Below are 24,170 nucleotides of genomic sequence, written 5' to 3' on the forward strand. Positions count from 1 at the left end.
CCGTGACGGAAAGTTGATGTAGGTACTACGTTGACAAGAAAATATAAGTCCAAGTATCACATTGATACGTTTGAAAGTTCAGGTATCATTTTGACAGTCCTCAGAGTCTCCAGACACTGTTCGTGCATTTTTCCCTAATTTTAACATCTTTCGGATATGTTATTTTCAGTATATATTTAGTTGATCATACAACTTTTATCCAAAATTTTGGTAAAATTTCCATCAATATTTGATATTTTCTTGATATTTCCTTCGAAATTTTTAGTTTTTGAACTATCGATATTTTGGTCATTGGTTATGAGTAGTTACTGCAGACATGGATATTTAATTGTTTGAAAAATTATTTATTTTCTTTTTCATATAATTTTTTATTTTAGTATTTACCTTTTTTATGTGAAAAGACTATTAATGTAAATGGAAGCCAGGGGGCATTCAGAGTTTACAGTATCAAACAAAAGGGTAGTAGAAGCATTTCTTGGTAGACTATTAGTCCACAGGATTACATCAAACGAGTTATGGCCTAAATTTGCTACAGCATCAACCACAAAATTTGCTTCTCTGAAAACATGTCACAAGGTGATAGAGGAAAATTCAAGGGCAAGCTTCCGAATGTCTTGAATTAATTTTGCAATGCTCCAAGGGGGGTTTATAAGACCTTTAACAGCATCAATTACCAGTTTGAGTCTCCTTCAGCTTGTATATGTATAAATCCATTTTGCTTTGCTGCAACCAATCCATTTCTTAGCGCCATTGCTTCAGCTATTGGGACCGTGGTGTTTCCAAATCTTTTAGCAGCTGCCACTAGAGGTCTACCAGATGAATCTCTAATAACAAAGCCACCTGAAGCCGAGGTTTGTAAACCGGATCCATCAAAGTTGATCTTGACAAAGTTTGGGGAAGGAGGGTTCCACATAATTGTGGAAGACGGGTTTAGTTTAGCCCTCACTCCAGCATTTTGTGAGACAGTGTTCATGCTGTTGAGTGTAGCAGCAGAAGTTGCCACTACTTCATTAGGAAAACTAACATTTCCTTTGAATACAGTATCATTCCTTACTTTCCATATTTGCCAACAGGTTATGATAACCTTTGCAAAGAGAGCATTATCATAGGGTTAATTAAGGAACATTTCCTAAAAAACCTTTAAGTGTCCTTCACTGTAGTCCATTGAGGGGTTAATCTATGCTAATCTTCAAGTTGCAGAGGTGAATTTATAATAACCAAACAAATGGTCAGCATTTTCATTATCATTGTCACAAAGGGGGCATTAATTTTCATCAATATAACCAAATTGGGATAAACGATCTCTAGTCTTTAGTTTGCCCCTTAAAAGCAGCCAGCCAAAAATTTTGGCCTTTGGTGGAATATTAGGGTACCACTCAATTATTAAAAGTCATTTAAAATCAATATAAGGTCCAAAGAATTTATTGCCTTCTTTTAAATATAATATAGATACGGCAATAAATTCTTTGGACCAACAGAGCCTCTTCTTTTAAATATAATATAGGTAAGATTTAGGCATAATTGTCAATTTGCTACCTTACGTTTCACCTTAATGTCAATTTGCTACTCTCAATTTTATTTCAGCCAATTCGCTACCCTGAATGTTTTAAATTATCCAATTTGCTACCCTAAATTTTATTTTAGCCAATTCGCTACCCGTCCGTCAAATTTGCTACTCCAGGCTTTCAAGATTAACCAATATGCTTTCCTTAAATTTTTTAAATTACCCATTTGCTACATAGATTTTCAAAATTAATCAATACTTGAAAGGAGAAATAAACCAATTAATATGACAAAATAGTAGTAAATTGACTAATTGTGAAAACGTAAGGTAGTAAATTAACATAAATGATACTTAGGGTAGCAAATTAGTTATTTGTCAAAACTTAAAGTAGCAAATTGACTGAAATGATACCTAGGATAGCAAACTAGTTAATTGTCAAAACTTAAAGTAGCAAATTGACTGAAATAAAATCAAAGTAGCAAATTCTACTATATACTAAAAGAAGGTTTCCCTCCTTTCAAAAAAGAAGGTTTCCCTTATGAATAGTGGATTGCCTGCTTTGCCCCTGTTTTCTCTCAAATTTTACAAATTGCCCCTGCTTCCTCTCTATTGGAAGTTGTCTCATCGAAAAAAAAAAAAAAAGGCTCATGACTGAAAGAGAGCGTGAGAGAGGGAGAGCTCGGTTTGATCTTGGTCTGTGGTTGTTCGTCTTGCTTAGATTAAATCTTGGTTTCTACTGTGGTTGTTCGTGTCACTTAGATAGTGAGGGAGGTTGTTGATCGACATAGACAGGTATTGTTTGTTTTCAGCTTAGCGGCATATAAGGTAACTTCTTTGTGTAAATTTTTCGGTCAATTTTGTTGGGTACGGTCCTTCGGGATTATTCGATTAAGGGTTTTGTGTAAAATTTCATCAGCATGAGTTTTGTTCCTCATATTGTATCTGAATTGCAAAACTTTGATTTTTGGTGTGGGTGGAGGTTTGATTGGGTTTAATTTTTTAGGGGTTTGGTTGATCTTTGGCTTTCGAATTGCAGTGATTGATTGAAAAGGTTGGAAGGTCATCGATGCTTTGCTTTTGTTCTTTTTCTCCTGTTGCCTATGACTCTGTGTCTCTTCAGTTGTTTGCTTTTGACTCCTCATCAGCAAGGTAATTTGGTGAGCAGATTCTGGGTTTCTACGGACGATTGTTCAATTTTTGTGTTTTTTTTTTTTTTTTTTTATGCATGCTGTTCTTTTGTGCAGGAATCAATTCGGCGAGGAAGCAATATTTTTTTTTTTTTTTTTTTGAATAAAAGGCTGGTGAGGGCGTGCGGCTGCCCTCAAGCCTTAATTAAAAAAACTATCGAATACAAGGGGGGGACATTGAGCCTAAACCCCTTATTACAATAGGCACCTAGAGAACAACCTGAAACAATATCATGAGTCTCTACTAAACAACTGTATTCAATTACGCACCAACTAGCAAAGAGCGCTCTACTGACGACTCTATTGCTTTATTGCGATGACACAACGGAAAGATAACTTGATCTGCAACTCGATTACAGCATAGCATAATTTCCATACACACAGCTTTCCCATCATGTTGTCACTGGAAAATACATCCAGTGACACTAAGTTTCACCCTGCCACTAAGAGGCAGCGACCATTTGACCAAGCAAGGAACTCGTCGCCTACCTAGAGCAGACACGTTACTGCCACTAGGCTAGGAGGTAGCGACCATTTGCCAATGCAAGGAACTCGCCGCCTACCTAGAGCAGATAAGGCACACAAGGTGCATAGACCGGGACCAAGCCCACATCATCCTACCAAAAAATGGTAGTAACTTATTACCCGAACTACTAACAAGAAAGCATAAAGGTAAGAGAAAAATTCAGCTACCGTCCCCAAACTATTTTGCCTTTGCCAATGCCAATTTGATACCCGAACTCTCAAAAGTATCAATGTGATACCCAAAGACCTAAATTGGTATCAACGTGATACTTCCTTAAAATAAAAACTAAACCAACTTGGACCCAAAGTGAAAACCCAGGCCCAAGACACCCCAGGCCCACATCTGGACTAAGGCCAGGAGGGACCAAGCAATGATCGCAGCCCAAAGTCGCTGCAGCACAAGCCATCCAGGCTGATCCAGCCACCATTCTTGCATCTTCCAAACCGCCGCGCCACTGCCACCTCCAGATCTTGCCCACCGTCAAAACTCCATCGTCGACAGAGCACCAGTAGAGAACAACTCCCACCACCAAAACCTCCAACCTCGAGAGGTCAAAATGGACGAGATACCCCCTGCTGCCCTCTGCCGCACAACCCGTATTCACTCCACCACCACTTTCCAATAGATTTGTGACAAGATCAGATCGGATCCGGCCACGAACCCACAATCTGGATCGAGCCCGAACCCTGACACCGCAGCCGGTCACTACTATCAGCCGCAACCCCGCTATCTGTGTCGACGCCAGCATCAGCTGAACCCAACGCAACCAAAGCCCTCGCAGCCCCAATATCCAAGCACCACAACATTCACCTGCACCAGCATCCCGTCCGGCCGCACTGGACGCACGCCAGTGAGGCCAGAGACCTGCGCCAACGCCGCCGCGCAGCCGGACGAGAACAAACGAGAAAACGGACAAAGTTAGGTTTAAGGGTAGCGCGTGGGGCGCGTTCCAATATAGGGATCACTTCAATTTTAAGGCTTGGAATAGGTCTGTGATTTTTTAAGATTCTTAAAAGAGAACTAAATTTCAGTTTGTAATTTTGCAGCTGTTATTGCAGTTTGAGTTTTGGCATATTTATTCCTCTGTCTGATTGGTGTCAAGTATATGTAGTGATTTCATGGTTGATTTTTATGAAATACATTCTATGCCATGCCTTTCTCCAAGCTTTTTCTTTATGTATACAAAATCATTTATTGATTAGGAGAATGGTTGAACTCTGGAAACCCAAAACTCAGTCTTTCAAATTATAACTGTGGTGGCTTGATTATAGCTATCAAGATTTGTCGGTAAGAACATATTAAAAGGTATATGGAAATAAGCAAGATATAACTATTTGACTTCTGGTGTTTTTTCAATTTCTATCATCATCAGTACGATCATGTTCTAAAACTTCAAAACTTTGAACAAAATGAAAGATTGTCCTTTAAATCTATTTTCATCCACCTCATGTTGAAAACAAAACATTCATAGTGTTAGGGTGTTAACCCCAACAGAGGGAAACTAGAAGAAATCTAAGAGAAAAAGGCTAAGAAAAATAAAATGCAGATTTTCATTCATAACCTTCTTCTCAAGCTTACAGGGTATATATAACAGATAACAACACGTGTCGCACATCTACGGCTCAATCTACCTAACATATTTTCCTCAACGAGTTTGAAACGGTGCGTATTAAGCCTATCAATAGAAACCTGGAAACTAACACTTAATTTCATAACACATAGGAACTGTGGGTAGCCCAAATGAACCAGCCTAATTATTTGTTGCAGCTATCCTCTCCTTTTGAAAATGGTTTGTAGTCAAATGTAATGCAATGTGCATGCTAGAATTTGGGTCTAGGTTTTGATTAGGTATTACTTATTAGACAATAACTTTATAGGATTGTGGTGCTCTTTTGTAACAATATCTCTCTCTTTGAAGCTATAATGAAATTCAGCTTTGTTTTTTATTCTTTGCCACTTGATTTCAGTTATATTGAGCTATTGGATATTGTGTTTTATCGTTGTTGTGATTGTTGTAGGTTTGGTTAGAAGCTGAGTTTTTTTCGTGCAACTGAGTTTTTTTCGTGCGGTCTGAGTCTTGGTCACTTTGTGTCCAGTAAGAACTTGGTATGATTGATTGATTCCATACAAAATGCTAAGGAAAAATCTTAGGTCTAAACAAAGGAAGAACAAATCTTTGGAGCGTTGAAGTAGTTGTGAGGGTACTCTGATCATGAAAATCTGATCTTTAGCAAAGACTAAAAATAGTGAGGGATGAGAGATAAGGGCATCTCCAACAGACTAGCTATTTCAACAAAAAGTTACAAATTTGGCTAATTTGAGATAGTTTAGTACTCCAGCACAATAGCTATATGAAAGTCAAATTTGGCTTTTGCTAAAATCTCTAGCTAAATTTAGCTAGGGAGGAGAGAGAAAATAGCAAAAAGCTAAACACTCCACGTTCAATTTTTTTAGTTTAGCTAACACTGCTGGAGGAAAAGCTAGAAATTTACTACCTAAATTTAACTTTTAGATGATTTAGCTAAAAAAAATAGCTTTTACTGTTGGAGATGCTCTAAGACTTGGTCTTTGTTTGAATAAACCAGTTCATTTTGAACTCGAAAATAAAACTGCACGCTTATTGTTTACTCCATGACTTCATGTGGATTTTTTAGTGTCATAGCTGGCTCACACTTCGGTTCACTATTTTCTTTTATTTTGCTTAAACTTCAAAATAATCAAACAGATTTGTGAACAGTAGTGAGTTAATTATAATGTCTTAATTCTTAAATTAGGAGGTGGAGGAGTAAAGTGGTAATAATTAGACGGTTTCTGAAGTTGGTGGTTGAATTTCTTGCCTCTTTGCCTCCGTGCATCAAATCAGAAAATTGTTCACAGCTAATTGTGATTAGGAATTTGAGACTTTGACTTGAAGAAGCCATGTGATTGAACCACGAGGCATGACATATTTGGTCTTTGGTCATATCAATTTGATTGATTTGATCATGTAGGTTTTTTCTTTTCTGGGAAGAACAGGATTTGGGATTTGACAAAGAAAAGAGTAATTGCAAAAATTGCAAGATTTTGTGTGTGACAGTGTGATAGATGTATTGATTTGTCAAGGAGTGAATATGCCTCAAAGGGTGTGAGTGGGAAAGGGGTTTGCTTAACCACCACCCGTATGCTAAGTGGCTAATGTTACCTACTCTGTTTTTTTTCTCTCTGTTTTTTTGGGTAATATACTCTGTTTTTATTTCCATTATTTAATTTTGCTACCTGATAAATGTCAATTGTGGGAGCATGTGTATGGAATCAATCAATCATATCCAAAAAGTTGATTCAAAACCACTTGATTCAGATGGCTGGATATATAAGGTGGTTTATTTACCCAAAGTGAGATCCTAATCGAATGCAGATAGATTAAATAAGCAAGCAAAAATCCTAAAAAGTTGTTTCTTACATTTTTTTTTATTGGCTTGAATTCTTTCATTCTCTATTCTCCTCCCCTCTTTGAATTTGATTTGAACAAAAGGAGAGTGTATCTCTCTATGCTTACCTCTGATAGTTCAAACAATAATTTCTGTATCGTTTGTTACCAATCTATTATTTATCTTTACTATTATGTATCTAATTTCATAGATTTCAACAGCTTTGCATATCTTATGGTTGTGTCCATGATGTACTGATCAATAGAAAGGACAAAGGAATCATATAATTCATCTCAGACAACTAGCATAATCAGCTTCTGACCTTTGATATACTATCCTACATTACTGAATCTACTATTCATCTATACTACTTTGATATAATTTCTCATTTGTTATAAATCAAATTGGCAGAGCAAATGATGCTAATAGCTTTCTGCAGGCGACAGTGACGATAATTGACAACTATGTATGGACCCCTAGCGGATATATCACTCTTTTAGGTAGAAATAAGATTCCTCTGATCACTATCAAAAGCAAGAAATCTGCAAGGATAAATATACCTCCTCTATGCTCCATAGCTCGGCTTCTTCTGTTGGTACGTATTGATGTATTCTTTTTAATTGTAAGTCATCCTTGCTTGCAGAGAGAACAGTAGTAGTTTTATTTTTCTACTATAAAACACCACATTAGGGTCAAAACTTTATTGCATCGGACAAAATGATACCTAACTTTCAAAAGTTATCAAAATAATACCTAAATTTTTTAAAACAAATCAACTTGATACCCAACTTTCATAAGTGATCAAAATGATACCTAAAGTTTTAAAAAAAAATCAACTTGATACCTCAGTTTATTTTTTGTAACTTTTTGTTAAAATTGATCACGTGTGGTACAGTGTTTTGTGGGGTTATAATAATATTTTACACAAAACTGTTTTTCAATTATTTTTTATTTTACTTTGTTAATTCTCTGTCTTCTATCTCTACCTCTCTCTCTCTCTCTCTCTTCCCATTTTTCTTTGTTTCTTTAGAAGTTGGGAAACATCTGAATTTTATTTGTTTCTACGATCAATGGTTGAAATTAAAATTGAATGAAAGATTTTTTTTAATTCTGTAGAAGAAGAAGATTGAGTTATAGATGGTTGATGGCCCTCTGACGACAAATCACTTCAATTTTTGGGCTTGATTTTGCATTTGATTTAACAAAGAAGTTAGAAAAAATAAACCGAAGTATCAAGTTGATTTATTTTTAAAACTTTAGGTATCATTTTGATCTCTTATGAAAATTGGGTATCAAGTTGATTTGTTTTTAAACATTTAGGTATCATTTTGATCACTTTTAAAAGTTGAGTATCATTTTGTCCGATGCAAGAAAGTTTTAGGGGTTTTGTCCATTTACCCTATTTCTAGGAATTTTTTTCTCCCTTACCCCATTAAGTTTTTTTAATTCCCTCTTACCCAATACACTCTAAGGGAGTCTTCCCTAATACCCCATTAAGATTTTTTTTTTTTTATATATTTTTTTTTAATACCATTTTACCCCTCACCCCTTTGTTTTTTTTTTTTTTGAATAAATGGCTGATGCGGCTGCCCTCACCCCTTTGTTACTTAGAGAGAAAGAGAGAAACTATAGGAGACTTCGCCGGAGCTCGTCACCGGTCACCGGTCGCGCGGATTCCGGCCAACTTTAGCCGGATTCCGGTCACCGGTCGCCGGATTCCGGCCAACTTTCGCCGGAATCCGGTCACCGGTCGCCGGCTGCCGCCCACCGGAAATTGCTGAAAATCTCACCGGAAAGTTTTTTTGCCCCCAATAGACATCTATTGCCCCCTAATAAAGGGGCAATAGACGTCTATTGTCCCCCAATAGACGTCTATTGCCCCAATAGTCTATTGCCCCCTAATAGACGTCTATTGGCCCCCAATAGATGACTATCAGCCATGTATTGCCCCCCAATAGACGACTATCAGCCATGTATTGCCCCCGAGTAGACGTCTATTGCCCCCCAATAGACGTTTAGATTACCAAAATGGTAATTAATCTTCCTAAAACTACACAAATAAAACTTTGATTAAAGAAAAAAAAAACGAGGAGATTACATCAATTCAAAACGTCTATTGCCCCCTAATAGACGTCTATTTCCCCCCAATAGACGACTATTGGCCATGTATTGCCCCTCAATAGACATCTATTGCCCCCCAATATCAATATTCATCCAATTACATACTTAAAGAAGTAAATAATCTTGTATGCAATTACATTTCGTCTAGCTTTTCTCGATGACCAACAGTCCTCAATACCACATCAAATTTTTCTGAATTGATTCCCAACACCTCAGAGGGATCTGCCCTTATCTTCAACAATTAGACTAGACTTGATTGAACTCTACCAAAATTTGCTTACATGATTGAGAAGCAATTTCTCGGCGGTCTTGTGGAGCTTAGCCTGAGAATTCTCGCGCTGTCTCCGGCGAGCGATCACAGTGCGGCGCTTGAGCGCCAGAGTTCCGCCGTCGAAAACAAACACCAATCTGGTCCGCAGGTACAGTAGCTTGCGGCGACTGGTCCTCCCTCCAGAAGCTCTTCGTTTGCTGCCTCTGCCTCCTCCACGTACTCCGGCTCCTCGATGTCGACGACGATGGCGACGGCCACTGAGCCAGCCTACCGCCGAGCCGCTTGCTGCCCTTGCATCCTCCATTCCGGCTCCTCGAGTTTGACGGCCACTGATCCATTCCGGCTCCTCGAGTTCGACGGCCACTGATCCATTCCGGCTCCTCGAGTTCCACAGCCACTGCTCCATTCCGGCTCCTCGAGTTCGACGGCCACTGCTCCATTCCGGCTCCTCGAGTTTGACGGTCACTGATCCATTCCGGCTCCTCGAGTTCGACGGCCACTGCTCCATTCCGGCTCCTCGAGTTTGACGGTCACTGATCCATTCCGGCTCCTCGAGTTCGACGGCCACTGCTCCATTCCGGCTCCTCGAGTTTGACGGTCACTGATCCATTCCGGCTCCTCGAGTTCGACGGCCACTGCTCCATTCCGGCTCCTCGAGTTCGACGGCCACTGATCGAGGTGGACTTGATTTATGGTCTGCGAGAGAGTCACAGAGAGAGAGAGCGGGGAGGAGAGAGAGAGAGACAGAGACAGAGATGCGTCGTGCTGGGGAGAGAGAGGAGAGAGGTATGGGTGTAATTTATTAATTAGGTTAAGGTTAAAATTGATATTTTATTTTAAATTGAGTTAGTGGGAATTAAAATCTGTTGCTGGGGTAAGTGAGCTACTTTTATCAAATTTTGGTGCTTTGGGTCAAGACCCCAAAGTTTTAACCCTAATGGTGATAAAAACTCATGTAAAATCAAAACAATTTCAATTAACAGTTTTTACCTTAGAGTATGTTAAAACCCGCAACATCGCTCGGGCATGTTATCTAGTTGACACTAAAGTAAAACTTAGAGTAGCAAATTGACTATTAAGCCTAAGATTTATGAACCCTAATAGATGATTTCTTTTGAATTAATCTGTTAATCCAACTTTGTCAAATAAACAAACTAATTTAGTATAATCACATACCTTATACCTACATGGTCTGCACATACTTTTAGATGAGATAATTTTATTTTATTTTCTTTTGTTTTATTTTTTATTATATGCAAATGATCTGACCAAAAAGGTGCATACAAAACAAAACAAAAACAAACACACCAATTTGGAAAGAAATTCATTTTACCATCTAAACAGTAAATATAAATCTCAGACAAATGTATTCCACTATGTATCAAAAAGATAAAAAGGAACTAAGCAAGCTCGTAACCATCACTAGACCATCACAAGTAACAATCTAGTATCATAATTCAAAACAAAACTGAAGACTGCCACTGAATCCAATCCTCCACAACATTTTCATCTTAAAAGAAAAGTGCCTAATCATCAATATTTGATAGGAGCAATGATCTCTAGATGAGGACCTAGTTTCTCCTCAGCAACCTTTTCTGCTTTGACCCTCAATTTGTTCAACTGCTTCTTCCTCTCATATGCAAGTTGAGCCCTCTCCTTTCTCTTCTTTTCAAGCTCCTGCACGTAAAGTCATTAGTCAGAAATGTCGCAAGAAGCAAAACAATTACACCAAAAACACATTATTTTACTTCTTTGTTGCCTAAGAAGAAAAATAAAATTTAGATCCATATAGCATTCATATGTGCAGCTGTAAGTATATCTGTAACAATATATATAAAACACCAAGATAAAACGGTTTTCTCAATGGTCCAGCAGCCTCAAATCTCAGAGCAGTCATATCCACAAAAACTAAAAAAATAGTTGTTCAAAAGTAAGGTTGTACGCTGATCGTCACAGAGGAATACAAATTCATTCTTGTCCAAGGACATTGGAGTAATAGGAATGAGAATAAGCAAAACAGCAATACATACGCTATAAGGAACACAGCAAACACCGCATGCAGATGAAGTATAATTGTATGGTAACATCCATAAGAGGTCATGGCAAACATGACATGGAATAAGTAATCACTTTGGAATCAAGTGGTAACAGCTAAAGTATTTTGGAAAAACTGGTCTCCAAAGAGATGGAATCAACTCGTCACATCAAGTGAGAGATACCAATTTTCACGTACAACTGTTTTTACAAACGTAGACCAAACCGAAAGTATACATAATAAAACGAAAGCATGAGCACTTAAAGCTGGATAGGTAAAAACTCAGGTGAAATAAAAGGCTCCACCTGGTTTTGGTTAATTTCAATTTACAAATACTTTTACTGACTCCATCACTGATACATTCAAAATGAAACATAAAAAGGCATTGCCCTCCCTAACCTCATCATGTTGCATTAAAGAGGGAGACAATACAAATGATACTACGGAAAGTAAACTATTGTGATAACTACATTTAGATGCAATGTGGTACAATTGCTTACGAACATTAAATTCAAAAGTTACTCTAAAAAAAAATTAAAAACTAAAAACTATACACCGACCCAAAATAAGGATAACCAAGGCTAAAGCAGAACAGGAGCAGACAAAGAAGGTAGCCAAGTCTAACCTTGATGGTGTCATAGTGGTTCCATCCAACCTCGGATGAAAGCTTGCCCAACAAACAGTACTTGTGTCCTGCTTGAAGCCTCAAGACCCTGATGATTTTCAAAACCAAGAAACAATAAGCATTTACTTCAAGAAAACAAATCAAAACAAACATCACAAAACTATAAAATACCAATGAAAAACTAGTGGGAGAAAGAAACTCACTTGAGAGCATCGGGAATGACCATCCTCTTTATCTTATCATAAGGAGGGGGAACCCCTTCATACGCCTTCAAACGAGCAAGCGCAGCAGCTCCACGCTTTGTCTTGTGAGGAATCATCCTAACAGAACAAAAACAACACAAAGTTCAAACAATTTTGTAGAAAGAACTTCCCAACTCCTGTGAAATACACAGACCAGACAATTTGTGTTCTCATTCCGATACGACCTAAAATCCAAATAAACCCTTGCAAATTCTTGGCGATTTAAATTTGTTCAGAACTCATAATAACACAATGCCTCCTCAACATTTAGAAAAAATAGTATCTTTACACTCATAGAGCTCTAATTCTATTGCAAAAGCTAACAACTTTAATAAGCAGAAACAGAATGAATCTCAACCCAGAAAAGAAACACCAATTGGGTATCATGCATTGTGCTTATTACTCCATAAACCCTAAAAAAAAAAAATTGAAGCAAATTCAGAGAAGCGTACCCACGAATTGTGCGCCAGAGGATCTTAGCAGGAGCACGAAAGTGAATGGGGCCATGAGAAGGCTTGGTGTTCATGCGCTTACGCAAGAATCGCATGTACTTCATCTTCTGCCTGACCAAACCACCGGAGATACAGATCTCCTCACAGCGAACCACCACCACCTTCTGCCCATTGAGAAGCTCTTTGGCGATTATCGACGCCAACCGGCCGAGCATGTGGTGGCGAGCGTCCACCACCACGCGCTTAGCGCAGATCCCTGACCCGGACACCATTGTTTTCAGTCTCTCTGACGCTAACTAGGCTCGGCGGCTGCGGAGTGAGAAATGGAAGAGGCGCTAGGGTTTAGCGAAATATATAGTTATCTGGATTCTGACAGTAAAAAGAAAAGAAAAATTAAATTTCATTTTACATCATTTGATTATTTACTATTTGCAATGTCCTACCTTAGGTTCGGTTTGGTTCGGTTCTGTTTTTGCAGTTTCTATACTCGATCTTAGATTTTAAAAATATCTGTTTGATCACTCAAATTCAACATCTTATACTTTGGTCCTTTCTTTGAATCACAACTACAATCTCATAAATTAAGAATAGAATTAAATTGAGGTTTAGGAATAACTTCATGTTAGTTCCTGTCTTCTCAATTTAATCAGTTTACCCCTTAAGTTTTTCAATTTCAATCCGCCATGTCCAATGTATGAGGCTCTGTCTAAATTTGACGTTAAGTCCAACTTTAGGGGCCCACTTTAAGGGCTAAAATAGTCATTTCAAACATAAAAAACTCATTTGTTCTTCTTCCTCGGATCCTCTTCTTCTTCTCTCTCTCATCTCCGATGGGCAGCCCCAAAGACCCACCCCCTCCATTCCATTCCACTCCACCCGACCTGTCTCCTCTTCTCTCCTCCGATTTATCTTTCCACATTCTCTACCGCCCTCCAGGTCAAACCCTTGCGATCCCAACAGTTAATTGCTTCGTCACCCCCGACTACTTCTCCAAGTCGGCGCCATCTTTCTACAAAAACCGACGAGTCAGCATCGATTTCGATCCGAACACATACGACCCGCCGTCTGCTTCTTCCTCATCGCCGAAGTCAAAGCCTCAGCCGGAGGCTGGTATCTCCGAATCTAATTATTCTGCCACTGATCGATTGGGTACCGCCACAGCCGGAGGCTGGTATCTCCGAATCTAATTATTCTGCCACTAATCGATTGGGTACCGCCACAGCCGGAGCCCAAGGTTAGGTCTGGATTTTCAGCCAAAAATTTGAAGAAAAACGTCAATCAGATTTCAGGTAATGCTCATTTACTGCCGGTGAAACTCAAAGGAAGAGCCGAAGGGAACTCGTGAAGCTCATCCTAACTGGAAGGAAGCCCAAGTTTATGAACAAGGGCAGAAGAGGAAGTACCAGTTTGGGCTGTAATACGACGACAGAGCAGGGTTGAGTAAAAGAGCGGCGAAGGTTACCGAGAGGCAGATTCGCTGTGGGGAGGTTCACCGGAGGTAGAAGAGCGGCAGAGGTTCATTGATGTAAGCCTTTTCTTATCGAAGTCTCTGATTTTGATTGTGAATATGGTGTAAAACTCTGAATTCTTCCATATCTTTATCAAAGATAGGATTTTTGTTATCTAGGCATGTGGGTGTGGTTGTGGTTATTGCAAATTGTGTCAAAGTTATGGATTTTTCGTTTGCAGATTCTGGGTATTGGTGGAATGCCTACATGATGAAGTTTGGGTATTGGAGTTGCCCATCGGAGCTCAGAGAGAGAAGGTGGTGGGCAGGTATGGATTTGTGCAGAGATCGAAGACGAAGAAGAAGATAGGGTTGATTTCTAAGCTAGGGGTTATAAGCGTAATTTTTCTCTCAAGTTTGGGTCCACGTCAACCGTTAACGTCCAATTTCGATGGAGCTTGAGACATTGGACACGGCGGATTGAAATTGGAAATCTCCAGGGGTAACTGATTAAATTGAGAGGACAGAGACTAACATGAAATTACTCCCAAACCTCAGGGGGGTAAACTGAATTTAATCCTTAAGAATATATTAGACGACTTTGCTTAGTAGTGTCACCCTCAACAATTACTTCTTATTTGGTTTCTTTGACCCCTTAAAAGGAGTCTTGAGTTTCTTCCACTTCATAACTTCATCCCATAGCTTGTTCTTGCTACCCACATGCCTTACAACCTTTTATTTCTTCACGGGAGTAATCACCAAATCCCTTTCTTTACCTGCATTTATCTCTCCGATAATGCCTTTGAGGATTTGGCATCATAGGATCCTCTACAATCAGTAAGTCTCCGTTTTACTTGGGGGGACATTCATTGGGCAATAGGCTAATGTAGGATTTGTTGGGTATGATATCGAAGTTTTTGAAAAATTCGAGATCAACCATCTAATCATGACTACAACGATGACCATTTTTGTTTCTCATTGAATTTAAATCAAATCATCCATGTAGCCCATTTGGTGCCCAATTCTATTTCAGCATAGTATGATTGGCTTTTGAGAATTAATGATAGGTGTGGGTTATTGTAACTAGTGTCCCACTGGTTCCATGCAACCAATGTTCTAACAATCACAGGAAAAAAGAAAATTGCAAAAGGCAAGCATGCAAAGCAAACAACTCACAAGAAGGAAAGAGCTGAAGAGACGAAGAAAAACGAATCTAGGAGACTGAGGCTTCATTTGGTTCGTGGAAAGGAAAGTAATTCCTTTGTTTTTCCCATAGGAAGGGAAATGAAATTTCTGAAGAACTTTCAATTCCGATGTTTGGTAACATGTGGAAAGTTATCCGGAAAGTTGTCAAAAAGTTTGTAATTAATGCAATAAAATAATGTGTTGTTAGTAATAAATGTAAGCAACTTTCAAACTTGGGACAAACTCTATCCAGTCGGCTGATCATGATCCAAGAATTCTGTCCTCTTTTATTAAGAGTCAACATGGACAATTTGATCATGATTATGTGTAGATGTAGTTCGGCATTGATCTGTTGAATGCTAAGAGTGTTAATAGAAGAGAAGCACATCTGATTCTTTTCTGCCTTCAATTATGTTAAATAGCTTAATTAGGGTTAATTAGTCGGTACAATTTACATGCTTAACTTGTAGTGCTCTACAGCTGTGCTACACATGGCACATGCTCATACAATCGGGAAATGTATATAAGTAGCTCATCTCCTACTATAACAGATTAGAACGATTAATTTCACAAAGCTTGTTAGTGAAAAACCTCTCATCTGTCTCTCTCTCTCTCTCTCTCTCTCTCTCTCTCTCTCTAGCTTCCTCTAAGCTCAACTAACAAAGAGCACGTAATAATTATCCGGATACAAAGTGGGATCAGCAAACAAAACAACCTTAGGAATCCAATCAATCTTATTCTTGAAATTAATCATAGTATATTTTAGGCATGCAATGCTTATAAGGAAAAGGATGAATTGGCTCTAATGCACTTCCGAAAGGGTTCCTATAGTTATGTAATGAGTGATCTTCACTTCTTCTTGGCATTTGTGGACTATTTTGTATGCCAAGGCCAACCAACCATGGTTAAAGCCAGAAAACTTCTCATAGTAAGGCACTGAAAACCGATAAATGTTAAGCTTGTTGTAGATTATTCTTCTTGAAATTCTATACAAAAGTATTTGCTTCATTTTCTGCTCATTGTTGATATATATCACTGTCCGTTCCTTAGGATACAATAGGAAAGAGCAAGACAGGGGTAGAAGTCGGGCCTTACTCTGCCAACGGTGTGTAGTATGATTATAATATTTTGCAATAACATGTCATTCCTTACAAATATTGCATTCCTTACAAACCGCTGCAAAGAAAACATGGTCAATGAGTTCCAAGAACTTATCGAGAATGCAAAATAAAACATCTGCAGGATGTGTGGTCGCCTTGTCCCTAATATACTAGGGAAGTTCATCGTCTTTTAACTTGTTTGTCTTGATCTTCTCTTCCAGCTTCTTCTTCTTCTAAACTTAGTAACACCTTATTAGACCCGATAACACCAATATCATCATCACTATCTGCATCCAAGTGAAACATTTTATATTTGGGATCAAGCAATTAACACCATGTCTTAATTAGTTCTCTTTCTTTATTTGTCTCATTGGTGTCAAACTCTTAACTTTCATCGATGTTATACAGGCACAGAAAAAGTCCTAAATTAATCACTTTTAATCTTGTTTTATATTAAAATTAGGTTGTCATTCATTAATTTCCTATTTGGATTAGAAACTTGTTTCCTAGCAGGATAAGGAATTTGTTTCCATTCATCATTATGAATTTGTTTCCTATATCATCAAGATTAGGAATTTTTTTCAATCAACATTATGAATTCATTTCCTCATGATGTATTTTCTTGCCATGTACATAAGCTAGGTCCTTGGGCCCTACGACTCATGCTACAAATTGTCATGTCAGGTAATTCAAGTGCTTGATGACTCGACATATCCAAGTCACATAGCACCTACTCTCCCTATAGATGAGTAACTGGAAGTTCTCAAGATGAACAATGAAGCTTTGTATTCTGATCGTACAAAAAAAGAGACTACCCTGCCGTACTTCTTAAGAAATTTGAAAATGACCAAGTAATGAGTAGAAGTGAAGTAGTAATTCAATTTTACTTGTCACTTGCGCATTGGTGTTTTTTTTTTTTTTTTTTTAGTAAAAATGGAAACTTTATTTATCAATGATACCATAATAAAGAGACATGTCACAAAGTTGCTTGAAAATATAAGTCTCACACCCATAACGTTACACTTATATACGTTTGTTTGCTAGAAAATACAAAAAAAAAAAAAAATTACAGGGTACAGAGCAAAATAAAAATCATTGCCTACTGGAGGGACCGGGATGATGGTGTGAAGGAGACGGCGGTTTGGCAGAGAAGGTTGTTTAGGGTTCAACAACATCAAAATCTACTCTCACCAACACCAAAAAACTACTCTCACCAACAATAACTGTTGGCATGAGTCACTCTCCATAATTGTAGGAAGTGTAGTATAATTAGGATTGTATAGTTAAGAAGAATATTATGTAGTTAAGGGGGAGAATGTCACGGTGTAATTAGTTTCCTATTAGGATTGTGTATACTTTGTATATGTACTCCATCTTTGGAGAAGATCAATACATCAGAAAGTTATCAATCTCTTTGTTCTGTTTGACTTGGTATCAGAGCAGAGATCCGTCTGGACCTCTGTTCGTTTGTTTCCGCTGCAAATTTGTCTTTGTACTCTTTAAGAGTTTGTCCTTTGTCTTCGTCCTCTATTCCTTTTATCCTAAAACCCTAAAGTTTGCAACACCTTGCCGTTAGCCTCTCATTCCTCAGCCGTGTCAAATTTTGTGATCTGTGTTGGTGTTTGAAGAAGAAAAATGACAGAATTCTCCCTTAATTCGTTGTTTAACGAAGGAGGAAACGAGGGCCAAGATCAAACTAATGTTTTCCTAACTCAGGAAACTCGAGGTAAAATTGGTGTTGCTTTAAATGTTTCTGGCTTTACTGGTAGTAATACATGGATAATTGATTCGGGTGCGTCCGATCATATGACCTATAATAAGTCTTTCTTTGTCACGTTGTCCTCCCCATCCATAACACATGTCTCTAACACCAATAGTGAGTCCTTTCCGGTCTTAGGAATTGGGTCAGTCCAGGTTACACCGTCCATTACTCTTTATAATGTTCTCTATGTACCCTCTTTGTCTTATCATCTCTTATATGTGGTCTTAGTTAAACACACAAAACAAATGCTCTATAACTTTTTATCCTATGAATGTTTATCTTTCAGGATCTGTGCACTCGGGTGATAATTGGCACTGGAGATGTGTGGGAGAGACTGTTTCACTTGGATTGCATGTACGGAGGACTGACAAAGGCACCGTCAAGTCCACAAAGTCCTATTGCCCTGACATTGAGTTCTTGAGTTCTAATCGGCTAAATGAATTGTGGTTGTGGCATCGCCGTTTGGGCCACCCATTCTTTGGTGTCATGAAGAAGTCCATGTTTTCTCTTTTTTTTTGGGAATAAGTGATTCTAGTCTACATTGTGAAACCTGTACTCTAGCGAAGAGTCATAGGTCTAGTTATCCTTCTAGCTTTCAGTCTAGTACAATGTCTTTTGAATTAATTCATTCAGATTTATGGGGACCTTCCAAACATTCAACTATTTCGGGAATGCATTATTTTGTTTTATTCATTGATGATTTCACAAGATTAACTTGGGTTGTTTTGCTTAAATCAAAAGATGCAGTTTTCTATGCTTTTACAGCATTCCATAATCTTGTTCGTACCTAATATGATGCTCATATTAAGGTCTTTCGATCTGATAATGAGGGGGAGCTTGTTAATCATTCATTTCATGATTACTTCTAATCTCATGGAATTGTTCACCAAACCACTTGCCCACAAACACTAGAACAAAATGGGGTCTCTGAACGGAAGAATCGTCATTTGTTAGACACGGGTCACGCCCTTCTTCTTAGTGCCAATATGCCTAAATACCTTTGGGGTAGTGTTATGTGCCTCTCATCTCATTAATCGTCTCCCATCTTCCTCTCTTCAAGGTCGTATTTCATTTGAGGTATTGTCTAGTTATGTCTCTATCCCATCTCTTAATACCCTTCCTGCTCGTGTCTTTGGTTGTGTAGCCTATGTCCATATTTATAAGAACAAATGTTCCAAGTTAGATGCAAGGGCTCTTAAGTGTGTCTTTGTCGGGTATGAGAGTCATCAGAAAGGATACAAGTGTTATTATCCTCCCTCTCAACGATTTTATGTCACCATGGATGTGACATTCAGTGAAGATGCATGCTATTTTCCACCTTCTACGACTCATAGTCAGGAGGAGCAAGGTGTTTTTTATGAAGGACAGTACCAAAAAGGGCCAACGATCGATCGTTCAGTGAAGAAGAGACATCCAGTGGCACGATGATCGATAGCTCCAGCACACGTCAGCCTCCAAACCTAGAAACTGCTGACACTCTTGCAACCCCCTATGCACTCAGTGACAATGAGCCCAGCCTTCCCACCACAGCCACTCTTCCCTTTCCAGCCTTAGATCTCGGCAGAAATGCAATTGCCGAACAGAGCATTGTGAGTTTCGAAACAGAAAAGATAATTGTCGAATCATCTACCCTTCGCCATGCAATTGCCGAACAGAGCATTGTGAATTCCGAAACAAAAAAGACAATTGTCGAATCGTCTACCCTTCAAGAAGAAGCTCTTAATTGTTCAGTCTCTCTCTCTCCATCAGTGGTCTCCCCTGTTCAATCTTCATATGAGATACATAGTAGTTTTCCTTTGTCCCATAACCCACCTTTGTCTAATAGTGTTACTCCTTTAACTGATTCTATATATGTTCAAACACGAGTCTTACCAGAACGGTCCAATCGTGGTCAACCTCCCAAGAAATATGAACCAAGTTTGTGTGCTAAGACCAAATATCATGTAGCTAATTATGTGTCTACTCATAAGTTTTCTAAAACATATGTAGCCTTTGTGAATCAATTATCTTCTGTGTCACTTCCTAGTAAAGTGCAGGATGCAATGAAGGACGAGAAGTGGGCAAAAGCAATGGTTGTGGAGATGGATGCACTTGAGAAAAATCAAACGGGGGAGTTAGTATCACTACCGCCTGGAAAGAAAATAGTTAGGTGCCGATGGATGTATACAGTGAAGCACAATTCAGATGGTTCGGTGGACATATATAAGGCAAGGCTAGTAGCGAAGGGTTATACCCAGAAGTATGGCGTGGACTATGATGAAACTTTTGCACCAATAGCAAAGATCAATACAATCCGGGTACTTCTGTCTTTAGTAGGTAATCTTGATTGGCCTCTGCAATAGTTTGATGTTAAAAATGCCTTCTTGCATGGTGATTTGAATGAAGAAGTCTACATGGACTTGCCTCCGGGATATGGTACTTCCATTGGAGTCAAGGTGGTGTGTCATTCAAGGAAGTCCCTAAATGGCCTCAAATAGTCTCCAAGAGCTTGGTTTGGTCGATTCACGACATTCATGAGGAGGATTGGGTACAGGCAAAGCAATTTAGATCATACCCTATTCCTTAAGCATCAAAAGGGTCAAGTTACAGCTTTAATTATTTATGTGGATGACATGGTGGTGACAGGTAATGATCTTGAGGAGATTAAGAAGTTGCAGAGTGCATTGTCAGCAGAATTTGAAATGAAAGACTTGGGGAGTTTGAAATATTTCTTGGGAATTGAAGTCGCTAGAGGAAAAGATTGTATTATGTTGAGCCAGAGAAAGTATGTCCTTGACTTATTAGCAGACACGAGTATGCTCAATTGCAAATCAGCTGACACACCCATTGAGCAGAACCATCTGTTAGCTGATTATCCAGATCAAGCACCCACAAATAAGGCAAGATATCAGAGGTTAGTTGGAAGATTAATTTATTTGTCACACACTAGACCAGACTTAGCTTATGTAGTTAGTGTTGTGAGTCAGTTCATGCATAATCCTAGTGAGGCTCATATGGAAGCTGTAGTTCGAATCTTAAGGTTTGCTCCTGGAAAAGGGTTGGTGTTTTCTAAGCATAGGCATGTGGATATTTTGGGGTATACAGATGTAGACTGGGCGGGTTGTATAACTGATCGACGGTCCACTTCCAGATACTTTACATTTGTAGGTGGGAATCTAGTTACTTAGAAGAGTAAGAAGCAGAAGGTGGTGGCCCGTTCTAGTGCTGAAGCAGAATATGGAGGAATGGCTCGTGGAGTGTGTGAGATGTTGTGGTTAAGACACTTGTTGAGGGATTTGGGGTTCAAGCAGAAAAAAGCAATGCCCTTTTTCTATGATAACAAAGCTGCAGTTGAAATTGCTCATAATCCTATCCAACATGATCGCACAAAACATGTGGAGGTTGATAGACACTTCATCAAAGAGAAGCTGGATCAACACATCATCTCTTTTCCCTTCGTACCTACTGAGGAGCAGCTGGCGGACATTCTTACAAAGGCAGTCTTTAACAAGGCATTTTATGACTCACTTGACAAGTTGGGCATCCATGATCTATATGCTCCAACTTGAGGGGGAGTGTTGGTGTGAGTCACTCTCCACAATTATAGGAATTGTAGTATAATTAGGATTGTATAGTTAAGGAGAATATTATGTAGTTAAGGGGGAGAATGTCACGATGTAATTAGTTGCCTATTAGGATTGTGTATACTTTGTATATGGACTCCATCTTTGGAGAAGATCAATACATCAGAAAATTCCCAATCTTTTTGTTCTGTTTGACTATAACAGCTACTCTCACCAACATCAAAAGCTACTCTCACGGTCTCACCAACACTGAAAGGCGCTTCACTTGCTCTCTTTCTCTTTCTTTTTCTCATCCCAAAAAATAAAAGAAATAGCGTAGCTCCTCCTCCATTTTCTTCTCATTCCCAATAGTATAAAAAGAGGCCATAGCCTCATATCATATCACGATAACGATAGAGTAAGATGCAAATCACAACATGCGACTTTTTCTTGGAAGATTTCTCGAGTCCCTTTACTTTTGTTCCGCAATTTTCAACTCACTTAAGCAGAGCCTCCCACGAAACAGCCCTCAGAGGATGAAGATAGAGAGACTTCACTTTGCAAATGATGATTGACTCGCCGAAGCAATTCATCGGGTGCTTTGAACAACGACGATGACTATTGCAAAAATAACAACCAGCTGGAGAAGAGTAAGGAGGTCTCAGAGGCATGGATGCAAACTTTAATGAGGACTTTTGTTAAGATATATTGTTAGCTTCCTTGCTTAAGAGTGATTATGTTATAAAGACCAAATTTTGAATATTTATCTTAATCTGAACATGTATGAATGATTAACTATGTTTCTTCTAATGCAATTTTTCTTTATGAACATTTAATTGTCTTGTATGTTTAACAAAAAAATGATCTTGATTCATCTACCTCTTACAATCAGGTTAATTGACAATTGAATTGGAGGAAAAAAAAATTGCTGACAAATTTCAACGAATAAACCTCGTGGAAAAACATTTCCGACCACTTTTTCCGACCACAATATCATTCTCGGATATATTAGATTATATTTTTCCGACAGAAAATATCAATTTCCGAGGAAAATATGAGCCTCGAAATTTATTCATTTTCGATGCCAAATAGTAGTCGGAATTAAATATTCTTATCGGAAATAGTTTTTTCCAACCACTACTATTCGTCGGAAATAAATCCTTGGCAAAAAATGGATTGGCTACCAATTCCAATTTTTTCCGACAAGCAACGAATTATTTCCAACAAACATCTTTTGTCGGAAATAATATTTGTTGTCGTTGAAGAATGAGAATTTCCGATCACCGACAAATTATTTACAACCACGTCTGGTTGTCGAAAATATATCCTTTTCTGAGGGTTGGTCGGAAAAAGACTATTTCTGATGATATTTGTTCCAAGGACCACCGATTTGGGACCTAACTGTCGGAAATAGTTTTTTCCAATAGGGAAAGTGACTTTTCCGACCAAATTGCACCCTTGGAAATGACTATCATTGTTATAGTGTTGTCATGGCTACCTTGACACCCAGGGGTGGAGGGAGGCAGGGGCCTAGTGGGTTCCGTGCCCTACTCAGATTTTGAGAAAAAAATTAATATACATATATAGTATTAATATTATATTAATATCAGATTTTTATTATATATTTTTATATTATTATCTCAACTTGATGAATGATTATGGAGAGCATGTGAAGTACTTATTATTATTATTTTTTTCTGATGGGATTGTTTGAGGGATGTGCTCCCACTGGTCCCACATTTGACTTTCTTATAATATTATATAATATTTTTTGAGTGTTTCTATTGGGACCTCCAAATTTGCTCACTTGACCTTACTTTATTATCAATTATTAAATGACATATATAACCTACTATAAAATGACTATTAAGGACAATAATTATACCAAAAAAAATATTATATTTTTTTTATGTAGACTTTCCAATTCAATAATATTAGATTGTATTCTTTATTATTTTCCTTATTTATTTTCATTTTCCAATTTCACCACATACTCATTAAAGATTTCATAAATATTCAATAAGAATTAAAAATATGAGTAAGATCATGTGACATAAAAATGTATGATATATATGTTAAACGCATATTGGTGAGTAAATCCTATTATGATTTATGACCTAAATCTAAGTCTATCCATTATATTTGCAAAAAAAAAAAAAAAGAGCTAGCTAGCAATAAACAAAAACTAAAAAAATATTTAAATAATTAATCATGAGGTACAAAAAATAGAGAAAAAAATAAACATTAAAAAATGATTTCTTCATATATTTTTTTTGCACAGCTAAAATTAAAAAAATTAAAAAAAAAAAAACACAGAACAATTCATGTTATTTTCTTATTGATTAGAAATTAATTCTTGAAACTCAATACCTTGTGTTTGGTTTTTTTATTTATTTATTGGAAAAGAGATTTATGCATGTTGTTTGATTAAGAAATGTATATGTAATTAAGATTTATAGAGTAATTAAATCATTGAAAAGATTAAATTTTTTATTTAGAAGATAATAATTTGTTTGCAAATTATATGAGTGAGGTTGTTTGAGGAACTTTAGTGAGGTTTAGTGAGTAAATTTAGTATTTGAAAATTTGATAAGAGGTGCAAAAAGCATAGAGGTTAAGTGAGTAAATTTGAAGGTTCTAATAGCAAAACTCTATTTTTTTCCCCAAATCTTCTTGACATCAGTAGTAGAACCGGATACAATTAACCTAGTTAGTAATTTTTTGTATTATACGCGAATAAAACACGTACTTCAGTTTTTTTCAA

At 37.8% G+C, this 24,170-nt stretch overlaps 1 protein-coding gene across 1 annotated transcript; it reads right to left on the reverse strand.

Moving 5' to 3' along the window:
* Nucleotides 1-10,327: 10,327 nt before the first annotated feature.
* On the reverse strand, nt 10,328-12,706 carry LOC133743584 (large ribosomal subunit protein uL13w). Its single transcript, XM_062171566.1, has 4 exons — nt 12,371-12,706; nt 11,880-11,996; nt 11,677-11,764; nt 10,328-10,693 (listed from the first exon to the last, which is right to left on the reverse strand). Exons 1-4 carry the CDS (start codon nt 12,640-12,642, stop codon nt 10,550-10,552), a joined length of 621 nt encoding a protein of 206 aa, XP_062027550.1. The 5' UTR covers nt 12,643-12,706; the 3' UTR covers nt 10,328-10,549.
* Between the last annotated feature and the right edge of the window lie 11,464 nt (nt 12,707-24,170).

This window comes from Rosa rugosa, chromosome 4 (genome assembly GCF_958449725.1).
Source record: "Rosa rugosa chromosome 4, drRosRugo1.1, whole genome shotgun sequence".
Classification (NCBI taxonomy): Eukaryota; Viridiplantae; Streptophyta; class Magnoliopsida; order Rosales; family Rosaceae; genus Rosa; species Rosa rugosa.

Coding starts and splice junctions, on each gene's coding strand:
- LOC133743584 (XM_062171566.1), bottom strand. CDS start 12,642: ATGGTGTCCGGGTCAGGGATCTGCGCTAAGCGCGTGGTGGTGGACGCT. Junction 11,765..11,879: donor GTCATTCCCGATGCTCTCAA/GTGAGTTTCTTT, acceptor GAAAATCATCAG/GGTCTTGAGGCTTCAAGCAG. Junction 10,694..11,676: donor ACCACTATGACACCATCAAG/GTTAGACTTGGC, acceptor CTTTACGTGCAG/GAGCTTGAAAAGAAGAGAAA.